This window comes from Teleopsis dalmanni, chromosome X (assembly GCF_002237135.1).
Source record: "Teleopsis dalmanni isolate 2A chromosome X, ASM223713v2, whole genome shotgun sequence".
Lineage (NCBI taxonomy): Eukaryota > Metazoa > Arthropoda > Insecta > Diptera > Diopsidae > Teleopsis > Teleopsis dalmanni.
Genome location: NC_051848.1, coordinates 17,382,268 through 17,407,704, shown reverse-complemented (window position 1 = coordinate 17,407,704; position 25,437 = coordinate 17,382,268). Strand labels below are relative to the sequence as shown.

At 29.7% G+C, this 25,437-nt stretch overlaps 2 protein-coding genes across 4 annotated transcripts in view; both read left to right on the top strand.

The window, feature by feature from the left end:
• Positions 1 to 827: 827 nt before the first annotated feature.
• LOC119689163 (serine/threonine-protein phosphatase 2A activator) lies at positions 828 to 4,475 on the top strand. Its single transcript, XM_038103929.1, has 7 exons — positions 828 to 897; positions 1,182 to 1,270; positions 1,334 to 1,623; positions 1,686 to 2,028; positions 2,087 to 2,187; positions 2,458 to 2,565; positions 3,669 to 4,475. Exons 2-7 carry the CDS (start codon positions 1,231 to 1,233, stop codon positions 4,392 to 4,394), a joined length of 1,608 nt encoding a protein of 535 aa, XP_037959857.1. The 5' UTR covers positions 828 to 897; positions 1,182 to 1,230; the 3' UTR covers positions 4,395 to 4,475.
• A 2,111-nt stretch (positions 4,476 to 6,586) lies between these two features.
• LOC119688990 (protein Aster-B-like) overlaps positions 6,587 to 25,437 on the top strand; it is a gene marked incomplete at its 3' end in the record, with an annotated part of 30,159 nt that continues 11,308 nt past the window's right edge. The window contains 3 exon segments of one of the 3 annotated variants that reach the window (XM_038103704.1): positions 6,588 to 7,544; positions 23,100 to 23,180; positions 23,725 to 24,286. In XM_038103704.1, coding sequence (XP_037959632.1) covers positions 7,015 to 7,544; positions 23,100 to 23,180; positions 23,725 to 24,286 — 1,173 coding nt within the window. 3 annotated transcript variants of the gene reach the window in all.

Here is a 25,437-nt window from a genome sequence, read left to right as displayed (position 1 = left end):
TCTATTGTGAATATTCACTGGAAATATGCTGCAAATTTCCAGTCATCCGTTAAAATCATATGAGCATTTCATTTACTAATAAATTGAAATACATATATAAGTAAATTAATTTAAATATATAAGATAAAAGTGCTTATCCTTGCCCTTGCAATTTTCATTTTGTTTTCTCTTATTTAAATTAATTATTTATCAGTGTTTACAATTTTTATATATATTATATTGTAGAAAACACAATAAAAAACATATGTTAAAAAAAGCATTTAATATATTTTAAAAGTGATGCCTACTTCTTTTACCACACTTAGTGGAGTTTTTTTACAACTCTGAAAGAAAAAATTGCGGCTTTCGTAAATTGTAAATAGTAAATTAATTCCGGAAGTTTGAGAATTAAATGAAAATTTTGAACAGCAGTTGTGCATAGTGACATGTAAATACATGCATCCTCAATGAAAATATATCCTATTTTTTGTATCAGAGGTGGAACTACACTATGCTCGTTTAATACTTGGTTTTTGTATTTCAACTTTATTCATTCAAGTTACAGATAAGAATAATATTTTTTCATTTCTACTTCATAATAATAAACTATTAACAAACACTACTCAGTTAAAATGACAACTGTCAAACTTCATAAATAATGTTGCTAGTGTATAAAATTCATACACAACATTGGTCGAACATTTTGTGTAATTTTGTTGAGTAAATATTTTTGAAAATCACAATATATATTGTAATTATTGTATATATATTTTAACAAAGTTTTGTTAAGAACTAAGTAAGCTAACAATTATATATTATATGTTATATTATTATTCAGCATCACATAATATTTATTAGTTCAATATTTAGAGTGTCTCTTTTCTCACAAAATATTGCAGATATATCTATTTTACAAAGGTAATTTTTAACTTATATCTGAAATTGCATATTGCATATTGTCACTTGTAGAAAAGTATATGACAATAAATAAATAAAGAAACGTAATGTGATTAACTTTATTATTATTATAACAATCATTTATTTTATATTGGTATATATTAAATAAATCTTTTAAAATCATTTCTTTGTAAAAGCAGTCCTCATTAATATTTGACATTTAAGTTATTATATGCGTAGTGGCAACTTTGACATTTATATTATTGTATTAACAGCTGATTTATTTATCGCTTATGTATACTTAGGAATAGTTTGGAACTTTTACAAAAATCAAACAGGAAGGTTTCGGTAAAAATGGATTTGGAAACATTCGAACTGCCGGAGAACATCCCTTGTAAATATTTTAAATCCTAATTGATAATGTAATAATTTTAACAATTATTGTTTAATCTTTAAGTCGATGTGTCGAAGGCAGGTCACCCAATAAAATGCATTAAAAATATACACGACATGTCCAAATGGCAAATGTCGGAAGCATACGTTGATCTGATAGGTTTTATAAATAGTGTTTGCGTCTCAATACAAGGGTTGAGCATCACTGATGATATCTATGTTTCGGACACAATGAATAATCTAATCGGTTTATTTGACGTTTTAAACGAAATGCTTAGCCATCATCCACCTATTGAACAACCTCAACGATTTGGTAACAAAGCATTTCGTGAATGGTACCATCAAATGCATCAAGTAAGTAAATAAATTAAGTATTCAGTATTGAATTTTAAAAAGAAAACGCTATTATGTATTAGGATATATACAAGCATATAGATAGGATAATTCCTAAGAGCAAATGCGAATTGATAATGGAGCTTGGTCATTATTTTACCGAGTCATTTGGTAATGCTGTGCGCATAGACTATGGCACTGGACATGAATTGTCGTTTATGTTTTTCCTATGCTCACTGTACAAAGCAGAAATACTCTTTGAAGCTGACAGTCCTGCATGCGCTTTGCGTTTGTTTAATACATACATACAGTTTGTGCGAACCTTACAACAAATATATCGAATGGAGCCTGCTGGTAGCCAGGGTGTTTGGTCGTTGGATGATTATCAATTTATACCGTTTATATTTGGTAGTGCACAACTTGCAAGTATATAAAACTGTTAATGTGTATACGATAGACATTCTTCAAACCTAATCAATTACAGTTGATCCACCGTTTGAGCCTGTGAAATTTCTTGACAAGACAGTTGTTGAAGAATATAAAGAACAATATATGTTCCTTGGATGTATAGATTATATAAATCAGGCAAGTGTATGATATAATATTGATCTTACCTCAAATGGCAGTGTAGTCTAACTTATTGTGAAAGTGTATGTAGATATTAAAGTGAGATATAAAATGAAGATATATTAAATTTTAATACAAGATAACTAATATGATATATATGAAGCGATTGTTGACTCTAAATTATATATCATCTCTACGCATACGGTCATACTGCTATTTAAGTTAAAAGGAAGCATAATTACCATATATGTATGATAAATAATTTTATTAATATGCATTGGCTTCTAGGTAAAAACGGGACACTTCGCTGAACACTCGAATCAACTCTGGAGTATTTCTGCAGTGGAAACATGGGCTAAGATAACACAAGGCTTAATCAAAATGTATCAAAAAGAGGTAAACTGGTTATTTATGTAATAAATTTGGTTTGCAAAAGTGTTGACTGCCATTCAACAGAATTGTTAAATTATTAATTTTTTGTAGGAAGTTCCTAGAAAATTTATACAATGGGAATTCAATAAAATTTTGAAAGAAATTCTTAGATGTTTAGTTTTTATGATATTAGTACACACGTGATCATCATAGAAGCGTTTAGAATTGATATGTGGATGAGTAAATTATAACAAATTATGCAAATTATTCAACAGAATACTTTTATGAACAATGATCTCAGATTTAAAATACAGTAAAATTAATTTATGCACACACTGTTATACTGCAGTCTGCAGTGGATAGGGTGTACTTTTAATAAGAGATGCGCGCAGACTTAGTATAATTATCACGGGTCGTATTACAATAAATTTTATTATGAGAAGAGAGTAAAAAAATAAGCCCAAGATGTTATGTATTAGCTTATTCAGACAGCACGAGTTTTCATAATTTAGTATCAGTTTATACTTCTCTCTCGTTCAGTTTGTTTGTCTCACTTCTTTGCAAATTTCAATCGGATTCCATGAATTAATTAACATTCGACATTTTAATTTACAAGCACAACAACAGAAACAAAAATGGAAATCATCAAATGAGATTTGATATGTAGATATGTCTTAGTGAGTCTTAGTGAATAAGCTAATTATATATATTTTTTATTTAATTGTTAAATAACAAAATAAAAATCTGAAGGAAAGTATATAATTGCTTAAATCGTAGAGACGACTATTTTGTATCCTATTAAGGTTGTTGTTGTTGAAGCCCCAAAAAGGATACTCTATTAAGGTAATAGTGTGTACAATTTTTTTTTTTGTTTTTAAATGCTAACCAGCGTTTCTGTAATGATCTTGATTTCATTAATATTATTTAATCATATTGTACCAGTCAGCATTTGTACTGCCTTAGGTCACATTTTTCTTTTTGAGTTATTGTTTATATTCAAATTTGGTGATTTAGAGATAATTAGTTTATATGCAAAAAAAAAGAAATAAATCCAATTGCGAATCAAGTTAAACCAAAGTTTCTTAAACATTTAAACAATATATTTATTAATATTTGCTAATATTTAGATTTTATCAAAATATCCAATCATTCAACATGTTTTATTTGGAACTTGCATGAAGTTCAAGCCTGCTGTTAATCCCTATATTCATGTGGTGCGTTTCGGAAAGCACGAGGGAGTTTCAACAGTTTCAATGAAACGATACGTAGACACCGAAATCTATCCATCGCACGAAGGAAGTGAAGAACATGAGGGTATCAATAGCGATACAAGTGGAATTGCAAGTTATAGTACAAACGCGTGTAGACCATGTAGGTTACCAAAAAAAATTCAACAAACAAAACCGACTATCTCGTTAATAGACCGACCTGTTTACACACCACGCTTGAAGGAAATGGATCCTGCAGCGGACCCAGACACCTGTTTAAAGGAACGACCTAAAATACATATTTTTCCACCTGGCAGCACGATTAAATCTGAGTTCGGAATCCATCTCCCGGGCCCGGATGACCAGTCTGGATCTGGTTCAACCCCGATACAACCCATATATTCGTCAACGATAAATAAAGAAATGCTTTTAAATATGGCATCTAGTTCATCTATATCAGAAGTTGTTTCTGATAATATAGTTTACACTAAATTTTGCAACAGCGGTGATATCACTAATGTCGGTACTAAAGGGAGTGTTCGTTTGCAAGATATACCCGACATACAAAAATCTGAAGATAATGACTCTAAACCTGCAAAAGATGAAACACAGATATCAAAAAAATCTTCGCTTAAAAATGCTTAATACTATATATCATTTTCATACCGTACATTTAAATTGTATAAATATTTATTTTTAAAATGTGAATTGGTATATAAACTTCAAATTCCAAATTTCAAATTTTATATTACTATTTAATCTATTTTATTAATTCAATGCTTTTTATGAAATAATAGTTGGAAGTAATTTCTATTTAAAATTTTTTTTGTCGTAGTATTTCGAGTGAACGCTACGGTATCAATTACTTTGAATGCTTTCTATTTAAAATTATAAGTATTAATTTTCTAGTTGAAATTATGTTGTACATTATTATGAAACAAATAGAAAGAAATAAATATTATATAAAGATGAAAAAGAAAATGTTAAGATTTTTAATTTCACGAAATATTTCTAGTCACTGAAAATCATTAATCTTGTAACTGGGAAAAGGTTTTACCATTTAAAATAATTTATTATAAATAACGTAAAATACTATTGTATAAATTAATAAATTAAATATTTTAATAAATATAATGTGAGCCAATTAATTGTATTGTGTTTATATTATTCTTTAATCTTTTAGAAAGTTTTAAAACTTCTACAGACTATGCAATAGCAAATTGATATTTCTTCACTTTCTATATTCTATTCTTTATATATATAAAATATTTTCTATTACTACAATTAATAATATAAAAAATGAATTACAAAAGGTATTCCCATAAAAATGGAATAAAATATGATATGCACTATATTGTACATATGAATGTATGTATGTATGTAGGTATGTATTGAAATGTATGTCGGCGCCTCAGTAATATATGTATAAGTCTACAAACTAATTTAAATATTGCATTTATCGTTAATGTTGTAAAACTATTTTAAAAATTGTTGATTTTAATTATATTATATTTGGAATGAATATTCATAGCTTGGTATAAAAAAAGAATTCGTTATTATCTGGATGGCACTATGATACAGCCTAGTTTGTATGAATTTTTTGTTTTAATTGTATACAATTTTTGTATGGACTTAAAGTTTATTCCATCGTGATATATATATATATATTATTAAAAATAAAACTAAATTGGGATAACATATATCCTTAATTATGATTTTCCAGCAATCAGTATTGACAGACATTCTAATCGCTGAATGAATTACCATATAAAGCAGTAACTCTCAAATGTTGATATTTTGATAAGCACTGTAATTTTGCATTGGAATATGTTTCGAAACAAATATTTTAAATATGTATGTACATACACACACACACACATATATATATATATATACTTATATTTCAGATATAAATAATACAATATTTACAATAGTTTATTTTAATTTTAATTTTGTCGTTTCGGAAATGCATTTCATGTAAATAAAAGGTTCATTCGCAAGCTCTTCATATAAAGGGTTATGGGGATATAATATTTTTGTTTTCTACTACGAAAAATCATTAATTTAATTTTAACAATATACAAACATATATAATAAATAGTTCTACTGATTTTACAGTATTATGTTGGTTCATTTGTTTTCTCATCATACATTCGGCATGTTCCCGTATTTTTGCTAGCAAAAACTCATGTAGTGCCCTTAATTACAAGCACATGAACGGGAACTCATATTCAGTAAACATGTGAAAACCAAAAGGAAATAAGAAATATTTGTAATTATTTTCAAATTGTTTATTAAATAATAAAATAAATAAAATTAAAATGATCTCTCCCAAATAAATGTAGCTAAATTTTTTATTTTCCACGTAATATTTTAAATAGCTACATATGTATATCAAATTTAATGTTTACATAAATCAACTGTTTTTTTTCATCAACCAATTTGTTATATATGTATGTTTGTCTCACAGCTTACACATTGAATTTTTTTGCAATTTTTACTGTTTTTTTTGTGTCCGGAAACACAAAACTAGTAAAGGTTAAGTTATTTGTAATAATTATATAATGTAAAATGTAAACAACATGAATAGCCAAATGCATTTGTTTTCCATAAAGTAAAATTGGTCTGCTTATTTCTTATGTTACAAGTAATTTAGTTTTAAAGCCTTATACAAATTGGTTATGTGTTCAGCATAGTTACGCACTGACGAATTTAAACAGCTGTTTGAAATGTATGCTTCTAGCTAACGATGACTGGCAACTCTACTACTTCACATCTGTATACGACATTTGTAATACTTTTCGTATTGAATGCAACACTGTTGGGTTGTTTTGCTCTCTTTGTATGGTTTTGTTGCTAAAAGTGAACGTCGTCGTCAACATTTTCTGTCGTGTCTTCGATGCGCTGAGAAAAATTTTGCTTTGCAAAATATTAAAAGAATTTATACTGAATCTCATTTGCATAAATAAAACGAATAAAATATAAGCAATGTTAATATATTTAGCATAATAAAAAGATATTAATGTAAGGTGTTAAGTATATAATACGTGAAAAGAATATAGTTTTTAAGAGAAACGCGAAAAAAAGGAAAAATCGAATACTAACAGAAAATCTCAAACAAAAATACTCGAATGAAGTTATAAATTAGTGTAGCGCTGCCGGTTAAGTGCTTTAATGATCAGTTAATTCGATATTGTTAAGTTAAATTAAGAACAAAATTAAGAGAAGCACACAGCTTCCTGTACTTGGTTTGCTTGGAGTTGTCATGAGTTTTGCAGTAACGCAAAAACAAGAGCCAAGCACACTAGCAAATACAGAAGTCACAACTGACACAAAACTATCAACAACAACATCCTTTAAAGCAATTGATAATTTAACAGCATCGAGTGCAGCATCAATTTTACCAACAGTATTGACAGCAACATCAGTAGCACCGACAGCGATAGCGACAGAGATAGCGACAGCGACAACAACAACAACACATTCAACAACATTAACAAAAACAACAACACCAACAGCTGTGGTAACAGTCACATCAGTTTTGGGTTGCACATATGCAACGGCACAAAATTGGTTAAGCAATTTGTGGCAATTAGAAGCGACACAGCAATTTAAGCAGCAACTGCAGCAAGAACGACTGCATCAAGTGCAAAATCAAGAACAACATCAAGAACAAGAGCAAGAACAACAGCAACAGCAACAGCAACAGCAACAGCAATTGCAACTGGCAGAGCAACAACTGAAACAGGAGTTGCAGTCGTGTAGCTCAGGATATTTCGCGAAATCAACGCTCATGTAAGTCAAGATGTCGCCTTGGGCACAGTTTGTTACAGTTTCTTCTAATTTTGTGTCGCATCTTACTGAATTATTGGTAAATACCAGCGCTATTCCAAAGTTCTTTTCCGAGTGTTACATTGTAAATGCATTTTCCATTTTCATGTGTAGGTCAAATGCTATGCTCGTAGTACCGCTGCTTGGTTATCGATTGCAGTTGTTTTTTGGTTTCCGATGTTTTTCTCGGTTTTTTCTGCCACTCGTAAAGTCACGCGATTTTCAGAGATTCTGATTTTTTTTGCATGCCAAAATTTTTAGTGAAAACTTTGCATCATCATTTATTTATACTTAAACTTAATATTAGTTCTAGTAATATTTGTTGATCTGTGTAGTTTTCGTAAATTGAAGTATTTAATACATAAATAAAGGTTCATATGTCTTCGGAAAAGTTCACTAAAATTGATTTCGGGGTAAGCTCTATCGACCCATTTCGTATTATAAACCAGAATGAAGTGGATGTGAGGTGTAAGAGTAGCGCTCAGCGTAAGCAGTATTGATCCTATCACTAAGGCGACCCATTTGGTAGGATAAACCAGAATGAAGTGAATGTGAGGTGTAAGAGTAGCTTCAACAAACAAAGCAACTGAGATCCTATGCTTCATATCAACAAACTAGAAAATTGAAGAAAAAACTGTGATGTTCTACTTATCTACCAACCATTCAGATCATTTTGATGTTCTTTAGATAGTAAGTTCTGTATATAATTTTGTAGCTTCCCGTTAACAAAGTCCAAAGAACACTGCTTTTTATATGACTATTGTGATATCTATCTATCTGTTTATCTGTTTATCTAGCTTTTAATTTTATAACTAAATTGTTAAATTAAATTGCTTTTAGTACGTGTCAACGCTTATTTCAATCCTTCAAAATAGTCTCTCGTTGCTATTATGGACTAATGCCACCGTAGATTTCCAATTTGGAAACCCTGTTGGAAACCCATCTATGATTAAAAAATGTTAATTGTTGAATGTCTTTTCGAATTTATGAAATAGAAATAGAACAAATTTCACTGCCTTTCGTTTCATGATAAAAACATCTGCAAAAATCGAATCGCATAAACCATACGACATTCTTATTTTTCCAACAGTGATTTTCTCTAACAGTGATTCTTCTAATAACAAGCACACTCCGCTTGATTAGTTCCACGTTTCCAGCACTGATATACGTTTTAAAACGATAAAATCTCACATCATTTACAATGTGTTTTTGAGTTTCACATAGATTTCAAACAAACTTTCTGATCTGACGAATTCTCACCCAAAAAATCGACTTAAATGTATACCATGCTCATGCGCTCGGCCGATTATGGAGGCTTAACTAAAGTCTCAAAATTGAAATAGGTATGGATTAAATCAGTTAAGTTGATGATGTAAGCATGACTTAAATCAGTATTAAGACATATATTATGTTTTCACTACAGCTAAAACTACTTATGTTAATGAATATAAAATTTTCGTTTTCATTGACATAAACGATTTATGCATATGAAATAGCTTGTTTGTTTACATTTTACATATAAAACATATGACAAATATTTCAAATTTTGATCGTTTCCCTTATAGAAAATTTATTTTTAAGAGTTACATTCGACATTTTTCACCTTGAATCAGTTGATTTATTTATAATGAGCTCATTTATATGAAAGCTCTTTGTAAGGTAATTTATCCACATAAGCGGCTTTAATGAGCAAAATTGCCTAAATCAAATAAGTGGAAACATGGAAGTAAATTACGACAGTGCAATCTATCAAAGGTATCGCAACTACCTTACAGTAGTACAAATGGTAATGGCAGTGTTACCACTAAACACAAATAAAGACCTGACTCGATAAATAACATCCGATGCGCGCAATTTTTAAAAGAAAACAGAATAAGTAATAAGATCTATTGTACCCGTACACACTACAGGTACATCTATGTGTTTGTGTACATGTTAATGTGTATGATATTTATCCAATTTAATCTCAAGAAAATTCATCCATCAGGATTAATCCTCAAAAAGCAGTGCAGTGTATCGAGATTCGATTTTCGTGATGGCGAATTAATAGCTATATTATGTATTTAGTTATTTAAGTTCTAATGTTTGAGAGAATGTAATTTCCTCTTATGAAATGACTGATTTTTGAATATTGTAAAAATTATAAAATAGTATTTCGACACGAGCATAACATATGTAATAAAAATAGTGTCACTTGTTATTTTAAATCTTTGGAATACTTTTACTGCAATTCATATTATCTGAAAATTTTAAATATGCCTTAAAAGTCATAAAATAGAGTTTTATGATCTTTAAAAAATTATCTATTAAAAAGCATTATATATTACAAAAATTTGGGCTATACTTATACATACCATATATAGGTAAAAGAGAGCTTTCGCATATATAATGTTGTATATTTGTACTTATATTGAAACCAGAAAAGTATAGCACAACTAATATTGACATGAATGTAATGTCAAAACGTTTTTATAAATCGGTAATGATGTTATTTAATATAAAAATACAATGAAGTGAATTATTAATAATGATTCTTCTTAATATCAGTTATGATATCATAACCTATTTATTGAAGAGGGGCCTGTTGGTGTTATTATTAGGTAAGCATATTAGCTTACCTAAGATGTACTATTTAAAATTTTTCAATTTCCTAATAATATAAGTATTGTTCCTTTTGTGTTCTTTATTATTTTTTTTTTTGACTCAATTATTACATGGAATTAGAATAAAGTCGTTTGTTGTTTATATTTTTTCCTTTTGCATTTAATGTTTCACGTTTAGGCAATATACGTTCATAGATTTGATACATAAAAATAAATTTCATTAATTTGAACTTAATTAATAAGAACTTGGCACACAATGCCCATATGGGTGGGTAGCAAATTTTATGAACTGCAACAACAAAAACGTTTGCTTGCATTAGGGTGACCATATTTGGCTTTTACCATTTGATCTAAAGTTTATAGTCAAGTTCAAATGTGTGTCGAATTCGGGGTTTTTTCTTAAAGAAATTTTGTTTTGGAACCGAATTCGTAACAATTTAATATATATATTACTTTGTCTAATATATTGGCTGATTGATTTATATTTAACTATGACAACAGTGAAGTCACTGATTTCAGTTAAGGTGTAAGATAAGGATTTTTCACAGAAAGTTAACATCGTTTTTTATATAATGCATCCAATCCATAGATTATTGTAAGGACCATGAAAACATTTTGTGTTTCAGGGATTTCCAATATCTCGTGTGATAGCAAGGACAGCTACGTTTTATTTTCAATGTATATCAACAATTTTAAATTGTTGCTGAAATTTCGTTTACAGTTTTCATTTACATTATGTATTTATTATTAGAAAAGGCATTCAAAAACATCGATATATGATAATTACTGTTCCGTAATGGAATTATACATTTTGGTATCGTCCACCTGGTTTGCTAACATGCCACGGAGAGTTTTCTCTAATTATATCATCATTAACTTTTGAATTGTTGATATATCTTAGTTTTAGTGTCATTATCATTCATTTTCTCTAGAGTGAAATACCCATCATGATCAACTAAATTGAAGTTTCATTATATATTAATTGTAGATGTCTTTTTATCGCATTAAAAAGCTTATCTTCCCAAAGCTTATTGACCATGCAGAAAAAAATTAATTTAAAAATTTAAGGTAACATTTTAATTATATTTCTATTTTTAATTAACAAATTCACTTGCTGTGTTTATATTAGAACAAAAACATAAACCAGCTATAGAATAATTGTATTAATTAATTATATTTTTATTTGTGATTAACACTAAATGGTAACACTTTAATATAACTACAAAATGACTCGTCCACATTTTACTCACTTAGACTTAGATAAAAATGGAGAATTTTGTTTACTTTAGATAACGATTGACGACAATATGTCTTTTAATATATATATCTGTTATTTCACAACACGTGATGAGAGAGTCTGAATAAATTTTATTAATAATTTAGAATGTGAGGGTTCCAATAGGCAGCCCCCTAATAACCAATATGTATCGTGACTTGTTTTGATTTCAAAACAGTTTTACGTTTTTTTATATATTTATTTATTATTAAAGTAGCTCGTTAAAAGTCGACGAAGTAACAAAGATCACAAAATACACAAAAGTTAAGAAAACAACTGTTATATATTCTTCAGTGCTGGACACCTATTTTCATATGTGTACTCATATGAAAATAGGTCATGTCAAGAAATACAATTTTATATGTTTTTTTAGTAGCGAACAGTTGGCAAAGATGTTATGATTTGATTAATAGACAACTATAATCTTCGTCATAGATTGACGTTAAAAAAATGTGATTAAAAATTGTTGACTCATGCAAAGTTGTGATTTGGTATCAGCCTGTGTTCTTACTTAGTCAGTTAAACATGTTTATACTCGTATGTAGGTAGATTGTTTGTTCTCGTATAAAAAATAACGAACACACTTCTTTCAGATGTCAGAAACTCTTACAGATCGTGTAGAACTTATGTATTGGATAGGGATCGGGCATAAGGGAGACTTATTAACTTTATAATATAAGATTTTTTGTAATATATTATGGGCTTCACATATAATACTAAAACAAACAAAAAAAAAATATTTGGTCACCTTAACATTTACAAATACAAAATTAAAACATAAATTTGCAAAATCAAAACAAAACCAACAGTAGCAACAACAACAACAACAATAACAGTAATAATAATAATAAAAAAAAAGTAACGGCAACGGTAGCGAGCCATAGACATAGCCATAGCCAAAGACCGTTCGTGCCACTTCACATTTATACATTATTATTTTGTTTTTGTTTATTTTTGCCACTTCACCACTTCGCCACTGCCAATTTGCAGAGCCTTCCTCCGGCTGCTCCGTGCCGCTCTGTCTTCGTCAATATGTCGTAATAAACAAATCCAAGTCGAAACTAAATTTTCATTTCATTTTCGTATCAATTTTATTCGAATTCATTCAGTTGAGTGAAAAATACTTTAATAACGTTTTCATTGCAAAAGTGGAAAGACGCTGACGTGACGTGACGTGACGTGACGTTGATGAGCCCGTCGTCCCTAGCAGCACCTAAAGAAACACTTGAGAATAATTGAAAAAAATTAAAAACTAAAAAATTATTGTGAAAAAATAATTAAATAAAATAAAGTAACAGTACTAAAAGTGTTAATTAAGTATAATTAATTTAATTAATTTAATTAATTTAATTTAGTGTAAAAATGTAAATGTTAACTTTTTGTGCACTTTAAAAAAAAATAGTACGCAGCGATGACATATCCATGTTTCAAAAAATTGTTCTGCCAGTGCCACTGCCACTGCCACTTCCACTTCCACTTCCACTTCCAATAGGTTTATTGATGGCGATGATGATAATGATGATGATATGACACCATCACTGCTTGTCTGCCAAGAGTAAAAGCGCAAAAGCAGTATTCACCAACGGCATACATACATAATAATAATAATAATAATAATCGACTAAAATTAAAAAGCATTCATTCATCAATCACAAAGGCAAACAATACAACAAAAACAACAGCAGTAACAACAACAACAAAGCGACTGAAAATGTAATCTATTGATTTTTGTTCCTTTACAATGTCCTTAAAGTTCAGTGTTTTCTTAAAATTGTTTCCATTATTTTCATTATTTTCATCATTAATAAATTATCTGTAAAATTTATTATTTCGATTGATGACAGCAGAAGAGATGTATACTCAGAAGCAGAAGCAGAAGCAGAAGTAGAAGCAGACTGTGATGACACATTAAGTGGTCTGTATGAACTATAAAAAGTTCAGCTCTGTTATAATTAGTGGTCCTTAGAGTTTTGACAAATGCAGTTGTGGGGGAAGATTTCTACGCTGTTAGTACATGTACAACTAAATTTTCCAAATATAATAATTATTATTTGTGTAATAAGAAACATAAATCAAATACGATATTATGATAATGACAATTAGTTTTGCTCGTTACTAGTGGACCAAAGAAAAATTCATCACAAAATTAACTTAAAATTAACAGTAGTTCATTAGTGTTCGAAAATCCTCTTTATGAAGTATACTAGTTTCTATTAAATATAATAGTTACTTCCGTCTGAAAAATTTGAAATTATTGGTCTCGCCCGTGCGAATCGTGGAGTAACATTAGCAGTATATCGTTCCTAGATTAGGTTCTATACATAACAAAGAATATGTATTGAAATTTAATAATAAAAATAAAAAATATATGATAAATTAATTCAATCATTCTACAGCTGGTTTATGATTTCGTTCTAATATAAACACAGTAAGTGAATTTGTTAATAAAAAACTTTCGCAGCCAACTAACAAAACTTCAGAAAAATATGCGAATATAAAAAGTCAAGTATGTCTGAGCTTTAAATTTGGCAGGGCACGAGTTCGATTCCTGGTACTTGCAGTCTTAAAGAATTATTTACGAATAATTAAATACAAAAATTATTTCCAAGACCACTGATGATGGGTATTTGGCAATACTCGAAACAGCTGTATGGTCAACCAAAAATTCAATTAATTAAAATAATATAAAATGAATTTTTGTTGTTGTAGTTCACTACTGTTTGAAAAACCTCTTTAACAAAATAATGTTAAGTACTTATTTATTGGTAATTATGAATCTGAACTGGACACAAGTAGTAGTTGTTGAGATCTCAAGAATACAATTGTTTCTTCTTTCAACTCACCTATAATGTATTTTAATACTTTCTATTGATTGTTCTACTTAAACATCTGCTAACAACACTTGAAATCACCAATATGTTATGGTATTTTTACCACTATAAGCTAACACGATAACTATTTCGTATTAATTTTTCAAACTAGTTTTTATACTTTATTCTAATATCTTTAAATTATGTGCTAACTTCCTGAACTTTATGTCATGATCATTCAAAGCGATTTAATGGACACTTTTAATGTTGTTTGGAGTAACACCCAAATTTGGGCATCCGTCTAATAGAGGTATCAATGTAATCATTGTCTGTATCGACAACAAATGAATGTGGGTAGAGTGGAGTCACCATAATATTATTTAAGCCATTACTTGATTCATTACAAATTCAACAAATATTGAAGATTGTTTCGACACCTGAAGTTCGTCCCTAAATGCCTATGAGAATTGGAGTTGTTTCTGATATGGCTTCTGTTTGATATAAAATCTAGCTTATTTACATTTATTATGTTTCTTATACAAAAAATCCATTAAAGCCCAGATTTGAATCACGAAAAATTAGTAATTTTATAAGTGGTATATAATGATATTTCAATTTCCAAAACTGTACAATTTGAACTTTTCAATTTTGAATTTGTTTCTCCACCTGGTCTTGTAAATATTGTTTGTATGGGTACAGGTCACCTTTTTTAAATTAAACGTCACTAATTAAATAAAAAATGACAAAAAACCTGGATCTTGAGCATTGAAAGTTTGTGCAGCTTTGGCTACTTGTGGAAAAACACGATTAGTCATTACTTCTAATTTGAAAGGCATGAGTTCTCAGAGCCTGGCACTTGCAGTCCAAATGATATACGGACTATAAACTAATTAAGGAACTCGAATATTTCTTAAGACCACTGATGCTGAGTACTTGGCAATACTTGAAACAGCGGTCTTTGCTATTCGAATCCGTTTAACTTTTAAATAGTTTATATTTCTATTCATCATCATCAGTGATGATGACGTCTTGACGAGAAAAAATTAATATGAATATTTTATATTTCAAATCTCTTTAACAGTCATCATCAAGATAAAAACTCTTCAATCAATAAACATAAACAGAAACATTCAAAATTAATATTGTACTATATCATATATGCAGAACATTCTTTAACTTGTTCTTCGTAAAGATCAAACTTAAGAGACAATAATCAATAAATGTATCTTTAACATATTACTGAAAAAAGTATGTATATGCCAGGTCACATTGACATGGCATATATATGTCAAAATGTGTATTTTAAAGATTTGTTGTTTTTGGGACTGTTTTTTTGGGGTCGTAGTTTTTTCACAATTAAATTTAATTTTATTTATTTAACAGCTAAAGTGCAATGGTTTTATTTATAATTAAAGAAATTTTGAGAAAAAAAATGTCCAAATGAAATTCAATTAAAGATTGTTTCACTACCTTAATAGTTATACAATACTAATAGAACTTAATTGAATTAACTGAGAGTGCTAACCTTGAGCTGAACTTTTGCTAGACAGATTCTATCTATAACAAGTATTATCAGTAAAAAAATAAAATAAAAATATCTACATTCATTAATATGTACGTTAGCTATTCTAAAATGAAACTAGCAGAAAACCTTTGCATTGAGGGAATATCGAAGAGTGTTTAGAATTCAATGGACTGCTCATATAGCTAATATATCCATAATTGAGAAGCTAATTCTTAAAAGCTATCTGAGTTACTTCAAAACAATTGGTTGCAGAGGGTAAAGTGGGTGGGAGCGAAAGCATCAATTGCAATCTTTGTCGGAAAATAATGAACAAAACACTCCACGCAGCGCAAGATTATACAAAATGATGCACTGTAACGAATAATGTCAGCTTTTACATTTCAGTTGATTTTCACATATTTTATATATAACTTTATTAAAACTATATAATCAAGTATTATAACTTTAAGAAAGTTTGTAGTTTTTGATTGCTTCAGATTCTTTTCGCCTATCTCTTCAATTGATTTTTCAATTGATTGTTGAATGGCCGATTTGGCTTGTGTCTTGTTTATTCATTATAAGTTGTTTCTCACCGGCGCTGTCATCCTTATAAGCAATTTGCATTCAATGCTATAGCCACATTAATAACCTTTCCTTGCGGTAAAATAATTCAAAATTTTTTAAAACCCAGGGTGTTCAAGGGGCTGCAGCTTGGAAGTGGTGTTTACTGGCAAAACTTTATTTTTACGTGGCTGATATTAGGGGACCCATTATGCGCTGTACAATTATCCATAAATAAGAGTATTTTTCGATTTTAAGTTTTCATGCTGTAATTCAGCATCTGAAGCCATTGGTTAAATAAATTTATTATCATCCACACACTCTTATTGTGTCGGTAAAGCATGAGAGCTCCGGTTGTTCTTGAAACACCTTGAATTTGCAGACAGGTTTTTTGTCCTGCTTTACGAATAATAAGAGGTTTAATGTTCATTAAATTTCAAATGAAATACTTATTAGTAAGGGGGTCCAATATGTATGGAAATTTTACGAATTGTGGAAGTTTTTTCAAAGAACTAGCAGTTTGTTATGAATTATAGAGGTTTTCAATTTATCGGGGTATAAATTATCGCGATTCGATTGTATTTATATAATTTTCATTTAGGTTATATATTATTAAATTAAGATTTGGAAGAAAGAAATCAGTATCTTTAACTTCTAATAAAAATAGGCAGTTATTTAATTAACTCTAGAATACTTAAGTCCTGTTTATTACTCGTAAACACAGGCAACATCCACAGAGAGTAAGAGTTGGTGACATCGTGATTAATTGGGAGGATAGCATTAAATACTTAGGTATCACGTTTAATAAGCGGTTCACTTGGAATAAGCATATATAAGTTAAAAAAAGCAGAAAGCACTGCAATGCTTACAATCACTTTTCAAACACAACAACCCTAGCGCGAAGAACAGAAAACTGATTTATAGTCAGATAATTAGACCAGCATTATTTTATGGGTGTGTCGCGTGTAGCAAAGCTACCGAACGACATGCGCACAAACGACATGCTAAGAGACCTTAGAATAGACCCGATCAAAAAAATACATAAGGGATAGATCCCTGAAGTTATATGCGAAAACTGACAGGCTATCCTACTTAGCACTAACTAATCTTAGAGTACTCACTCTCCGCACGGTACGCAGATCAATCACTGAATAATCATGAAGCTTATAAGGAATACATAAATAAGTTAAAGAGATGGGTGGGACCCCGTAGTACCCCCAGCTATTAAAGAGTAAAAGTGCCCAGTTACGCTGACTCGAAAAAAGGATCAACATACATACATACATACATACTATAAAGATAACTAGAATAACATTAGTTTCTTACCAATTAATTACTACAATACTGGCTTCTCTTATTAGTTGTATGATAGTAAAAAACTATATAAACATATCAGATGCGATAATGTGTTCTTTAGAAGAAGAACACATTTATTATTTTACATTATTTCTTCTCGTAGTTACACATTCTTCATCAACACTCAAACAAAGTGTGATGTTTGAATATATCTATTGCTTTTCCTGAACAGTTGAAGAAGACACCTTCTAAGACATAAAAGTAGCAAATATGATGCGATTATATACAATGTGTTATTTGTCTTTCTGTTAGAAAAATTTATTGAAAATTGTGGTAATTTTTTAAATTTTTGAAACTCAGGTTAAAAAATAACATTCTATTCGAGGTGTTCTTTTTAGTTGCGTATCTTTATCATTGTAGTAAGTTTAGTGAGTGTAAATATTTGCATGCTGCCTCATACTTTGTTTTACTCGTACTAGAAAATCGCATGATAAAATTTGTTAATTAATTTAAAATTTTAAAAATTTTTTATGCAAATAAATGCTAAACGAAATCAAAATTTTGCTTTAATGCATCCAAAGTGTTAATTAACGAAAATTGATTTTTTTTTTTTAAAAAATTTCCTAATACATATTTAAATTTGTGTTTTTGTAATTGTGCTTAATCTGAAAGATGCTAATTGGAGCTTTATATATTGTAAATTATTATTTCTATTAAAGGAAAAGACGATGACATGTACACATATAACATATACGTATGGTTGAAAACAAACTACAATACCATAGTTATAAGGTTAAAATATTCAGACATATCCATGCTGATATACCAGACAATTGAGGTGCAATCAATCTAGTCTCAATTCTGAAAATTTATCTAGAATTTATTTAAAATTGTTGAAAATTTTTGAAAAAAATAAACGTTATAAAAAGGCAAGCAAGACATTTTAAATATTTATTATAACTTTTCTCTACCGTAACATATATGCAAAGACTTAGTTTCCTTTGATATTTTTTAAGTTCATTTCTTATTCATTAGCACATAGGCAGTTTAAACATCACTTATTTTTGATGAAATAATAATTATCTCCATAGTGCACTAAAAATAAACAACCAAGCACCACCATTTCATCTTCACCTTTCAGCACTTCTTCAAACATTGTTATATCTCTTTATACATAGATACTGGTTTCAAATAGATACAGTTACTTATCTAGATATCAGACACTTTTTTTGACCAGTCATAAAAAGTATGGAGGAAATATAATAATCAAGAAACTTGCTTATGACCCACTCTTTTTTAAAATGTTTATTAGCGATATTAAGGATTTCAATGTCTTCATATACACTATATTTCCATTTTATTTTTGGTCTATTGCGATGTCTGGTTGTTATTGGTTTATCATCAAATTATATCATTTTCTTTATACTATTTTTCCATCATGTGGTTGACCCAAATAAGATATCTCTACTATAACAAATCATACAATGTTTTATTTTTTTATAGTAACTTATCGATCTTACTATTTCCTATTCGCTGAAGGTTCTTCATCTATTCTGAAAGAAAAAATGATCGAAAATCTTAAAACCACAAAGTTCAATTAGTAGAGTGGTTCCTTTTACGTACTTGGTTTCTAGATAAGGTTAGGCCTACAACAGCAGAAGTGCTTCAATATGTTCGAGATTTTCTATGTCCGAGCAGCGCGAATAAGATTTGGTTCGAGCAGTCAAAACATTCGAAAATATTCAAACTTTGGGAATAGCAAGTAATGCTATTTGGTTTTCAGCGAATGCTTGAGCACTTTATGGTGTTGTTGTTGTAGTCCTCAGAGAACTATATAGTAGGGTTAGAGTAAAAAAGGGTTAGAAAAAGGCGGTATTGTTTAGTATAAGGAATGGAATGAATGGGTGGGTTGGACTTAAATGAAACTAATCTAGATAGAGATGAAAAAATCTAGCCAATAGATCAGTGTTTGAACATGTTGGGGCATTTAGAGAAACCATTTTTAACATATTGAGTGTTTTATTCTTGAATGTTTTTTTTGTTTTATTTTTATTTAAAATGAATTTTTTCATTTTTCATGGACGGTCAGACGGTCAGACGGTCATGGACGGTTTAAAAAACTCTAAAACTATTTCACTTACAACTACAATTAGTACCAGTAAAAATATTGTATTGTTTTTGTTTTCACAAATGTGATATTAAAATATAAGCTCGTAATCTAAACAGGAATACGAGTTATATGAAAAATAAATCAAATAATTGTGTGAGTCTTCATTCTTGATTTTTCAAGTACAGTGGCACCTTTGTTTATAACTGAAAACGTGTATTAATATTACTTGTTTTTATATCAATTAACCATTCATTTTCTAACTTGTGCGTGCTTGTTTACATCGCATTGGCTGGTTTCTATATGAAGTACTCTTGATAATCGCACAAAGTCTTATCTGTTTAAGGTAAGCCCATTGCGAATTTTATAGCTAAACCACGTAAAACATTTAATTTATTTTTTTGTTATTGTTTCCACTAACCTATAATATGTATTTCGAGAGCTTGTGCAAATGTCGCCAAACATTCTGTATTTACATATTGTATTTAGTAGTGTTAGCCTTCAGGAAGTTATCAAATGTAATGAATATGAATATATTGTATAGATCTATGTATTTCTCCTATAAACGAGTACTTGTATACTCGTATGATAATGAACACAAAAGCTCAAACCACTTAGTCAAAAACCACTATGTACTCGCTACTTATTTATAGCCAGAAGTGGAACAATAGCTTTATCTCTCCTCTTTCTGCTTTGCGATAATCCCTACCCAATTTATCAATTTGGCTTGGTGAAAATAAATATGTATTAATTATTTGAAGTACAAATAAAATATTTAATTTCGCGTATTCAAAAGAAATTAATATGGACCATAACACTATATTTATTATTATTATTATGTAGAATATTTAACACCGCCGGAGTTTTATCACCGAAACATTAACATTATCATTGAGAATATAAAGACTTAAAAGCAAGTATTGAATAGATTAAAAAAAGTATGAAAAGCTGAGGATTGAAGATTGAAAAAATTATATTAATTATGAAATTAATAAGTAAAACTTGTGATTGAGAGTTTGAAATTAGAAACGATATTGCACTTTTGCCTGGTGACTTCTTGGTTAATAATCTGTCTTTGGTTGGATATATTTGAGTTAGAAGAATGAGATTTTACACATTGATATTTGATAGATAGATTTTGAAAGCATTTAACCATTCACGCTTAACGACGTTTGATATATCATTATATTTGCTAATTTGTAAAAGTAACTGTATTGAAAAATAAATTTAATTAGTAATATACATTCTTACATTTTGTTAATAGATTCAATATTATTTCCATATAAACTCACTTGTCCGCTTAAGTAGAAGTTTTTAAAGAAAACTTGTCTCTTAAAGGAGATATGACTACCAGTAGAGAATTCGTTACATTTGTAATTCTCTCTCTCTCTCTCTCTCTCTCTCTCTCTCTCTCGCCCAAATATTTTAATTTCTTCAATATTCGGATCCTTACATATATAAAATGTTGCAATTAATTTGAGATGAGAGCCATGGTTCTAATGTTATAGAGCAATTTTATGCTCTTTTCAGTCATGACCATAAATGTCTTGGTGATCGTTTTTTCACTGGTTTGGAAGAGAGAACAGAAGCAGGCGTATCGGATCAGCATCACAATGGGCAATAGATGCCTGCGAGTGCAAGTGCTGACAACTGTCAGCGCGCGCCTTCTGAACCTAACCTAACCTAACCTAAATCATGACCAAAACTCATACTATACAGAGAGGGACACCAAAATTTTCAAAAATATATGTATTTAGTCCTAATTAGTGCAAATTCATACATTTATTATTAAGCAACACTGTTTTGACGTACGTGACGAGACAGAATAAGCCTCATCTCCGTGACTAAATTTTAATCGAAATTTCTCTTATTCTCAATATTTGGATTCACAATGGAACCCCAAATAATTAATTTTATTTGACGTGACAATGACAATGACTCTTTGTTTAATATGGTCCATACTGTTCTCCCCTTATCGTTTATATGAATGTATTGCAAATATCGTTATTGTTGCTTTTCTTTTTGATAATACTATATAAAGATATATAGTATAGGTATGTATTATTCCCATTTCAGATTGTTTACTGCACTTATATTCAGTTGTTGTTAGTACTTTTAATCTATAATCTAGTATAATCTAGTTTCTATGGGACTATAGGACTAATTCATAATTAATCCCATGCTTTCCAGTTAATTATAATTCCCTAACAACTACATTTGCGGTATAAATATGTTTTGATTTTTAACATTGTCAATATAGTTGTTAATGGTTTTATACTTGTCCATTGTTTATACTTGTCCATTTTTGTAAAATCGCGCCATCAATAATTCATAGAGCATTTAAAAAAAATAATAATAAAAAATAATTGCTATTTCCTTTTTTCTACAACTTGACATGAGTAACATTCGCTGGGTTTTATTATTTTGATATTAGTCGTACTATTGTCCTAGCATTATGAATATAAACCTACGTAAACCGACCTATTAAGCCTTTCACTCTATTAACTCTCAGATCACACCTAGTGACTTTTAGCCAATATTATGGCACATACGTAGAAATGAAATACGTTTTCAGTTCAATGAAAGAAGTAATCTAATCTATAGAGTTAAAAAAAGATAGAAAAAGGCAACAACAAAATAATTGCATTGTTTATTGGCAATTCATAAATAACAAAATGTATATACTATACTATATATTATTATAATTAAATATACATATATGTATATATATATAAATACATTGAAAGTGGAAAAAATTAAACAAAAAATTTCGTGATAAACTTCAAAAGAAATTCTGCATAAATATTGAAACCATAGAGCATTTAGTTGAACCAAAACCTTTCAAACGAGCTAAACACTTGAGTGTGTTGGAACGGACACACTCCAAAGGGACGGGTCTAACGTCAGGCGTATGGCGTCTGTCTCTGTACTTCTAAGATATGAGCTATAGTGTTTATTAGTGTTACGTAGAAGAATTGTAGTGTAGAATGTCTTCGGCTATTACTTACAGAGTGATTTGGTAATTATGTGAATAATTCGATTTTATTGTAAATATAGTGCATCCATTTCGAATGGAACTTGTATCTCGGAACTACGAAGAAAGGACTTGTTGTTTTTGTAGTGTTTATTTTGATTTTGTTGTGATTATTATTTGAAGGCATTGAATTGATTGAAATTGAAATTATTTCAAATATAATGTTCAAATGTTGAAATGTTCAAATATTAAAAAAATTGTTGAAATTGAATATTGTTGTGTATCCGCATGAAATCGCTTGTTGATAATTTATAAAACTTTTTATTTTTTATTTTGTGTATTTTATTTTTATTTTGTTTTTTCTTTGCTTTTATTGTAAATTTTGTAGGATTAAAAATAATGAAAGTGCTTCGAATCTGTTGGATTTGGGCGAAAATGAAGAAAAAGAAGTATTTAAAGAGCTGCAAAGGTAGGTACTTCTCCTTGTAAATTGTTGTACCTTTTATTTAATATTTTATATTTTTTATTTTTTAATAAATAATAAATAATAAATAATAAATAAATAACAGAAAAATTTTAGTAGCAAATTAGTTAAAATAAAATAACAGAAAGTATATTTTTGGCACTTTAAATCTAATTAGTTTTTTTTTCTTCTAAAAACTGCTGTGTTTTTTCCTCTCTTAACAAACACTGTTTTGTTGCATTTTGTTAAAATATTATTAAATTTTTTACGGAGAATCGTATATTTATACTGCTAGTATAAATGCCCAGTATAAAAGTATAAAATTTAATAGTTTCAAATTTGCATGCATTTCGGTTTTTATGTATTTTTTTCTAAATTTTAATTTAAAATTTAATTTTTCTAAATATTGAAATTTACATTAAATAAAACAACACATATCTGTGTAAATAAGTTGACTTCAAATGAAATATTTTCAAATGTATGTGTATTATTATTATTAATCAGTATATAGTATACATTTAATTTTTTGTTTTGTTGTTGTAACTTTCAGGAGAGGATCGACACAAGACGACGTTTTAACAGTTACAGCGAATAAATTGAATACTATAGAGGAAAGCTACGAGAGTAACAATTCCACACAGACTGTGAATAATTCAGTCTTAAGTTTAAATATACAAAATAAAGAATTAAGTGCAACGGATGAACCAACAACAACAATAGCAACTACCATATCCAATACAGTGCCAGCAAATAGCAGTGAACTTTCTCAAGTACTGGAATACCCTGTCAATAGTAACTCTACACCAGCAAATACGGGTAATAACAGTAGCACAACTATTAGCCTTGCAACAACAGAGGCAGGCTCAGGGTCAGGTTCAGCTTCTGCTACAGGTTCAACTGTTACTAGTACAACTGTAATAGCATCTACATACAGTTCAGAGCAAACTGTTTCACCAGTAATAAGTACTACTGCAACAGTGGTGAGCAGTGCAACTCAAAGAACACCAAGTCCGAGCGATTTTAATAACAGTTCAAAGGTGAAACTTAATAAAACACCTTCATACACAAAACTTTCCAGTAGTTTAGGCGTCAGCAGTGGACGTGTTGAAGAGGTAAGAAGCCTATGATAATATGTTTTACAATAATAAAATCATATGATGATACGATACTATAATCTCGGCATATCCATTTGACAACCGACTTAAGTAAACTCACCTATTTTAAAAAACTTTTTCCACCATGCATAGTTTTTGAGTTAACGGTCCTTAAAGTTAGAAAACTTTAACATGGAAATCACCCACAAGTAGACGCACTACTATAGTTGCTTGTGTAATCAATGTAGGTTCGGTTAGATTAGGTTATACCGGCGATCGCTGGTGGATCCACTTAGGCCTATTGGTCCATTGTGTTACCGTATATGTAGGAAAAACTCAGGGTTTAAAACTACCTAGAGCCTTTGGCGAAGCTTAAAATACTATTTAGTGTCAGGTCTTGTAACTGATCAAGATCCTCAAGAAAAGGAGTTCATAAAGTTTTGAGTCGCCGTCGTGCATGAGTTGGGCAAAAACATAATAGATCAGAGGCTTGATTGAAAGGGGGACCTAATCTTCTAGCATGGTTCCCTAGTTTACAGTGATCTGTAAGTAAACCTACCAAAAGACCAACATCTCTACGGGGTATCTCAATGAGAATTTTGGATTTCCTTTTATCTGAACGTGGCCTGATTGCATACAGATGCCTATATATCATCAAGAGTCTTTTCATCTTTTATAAAAAATTTCAACACAGAAAGAACTCAGTGACAGTTTGCATGACGTGAGGTCCTGAAGCACCCTTTCTGGCTAGCTTGTCAGCTCTGTAATTGCCAAAAGTATATATCCTTATGACCGGGAACTCAGAGGGACTACCTAACGTCCATAAATCTCTAGACGGAAATTCGACACTAAATTTCCTGTCGAAATTGAGAATGAGGGAGATGTAATCAACATTTTTGGCTCTGCATTGTGAGGCAGCTTTAAGTATAAGAGCAGATGAAGTTGCCATTTCTTCACTAATAATATCCAGTGGCAGTAAGTGAAGCATCAAATCTAGTGAAATAGACGGTGTGATACATAATACACACCATCTTCGCTGAATCCTGTTAAGTACTGAACAGTACGAAGGTTTGTCAAGAGCTGTCCACCATATCGTGACACCATACAGCAATATAGGCCTAATGGCAACTACATAGAACTATTGAGTGATACAAGGCTGTAGACCCCAC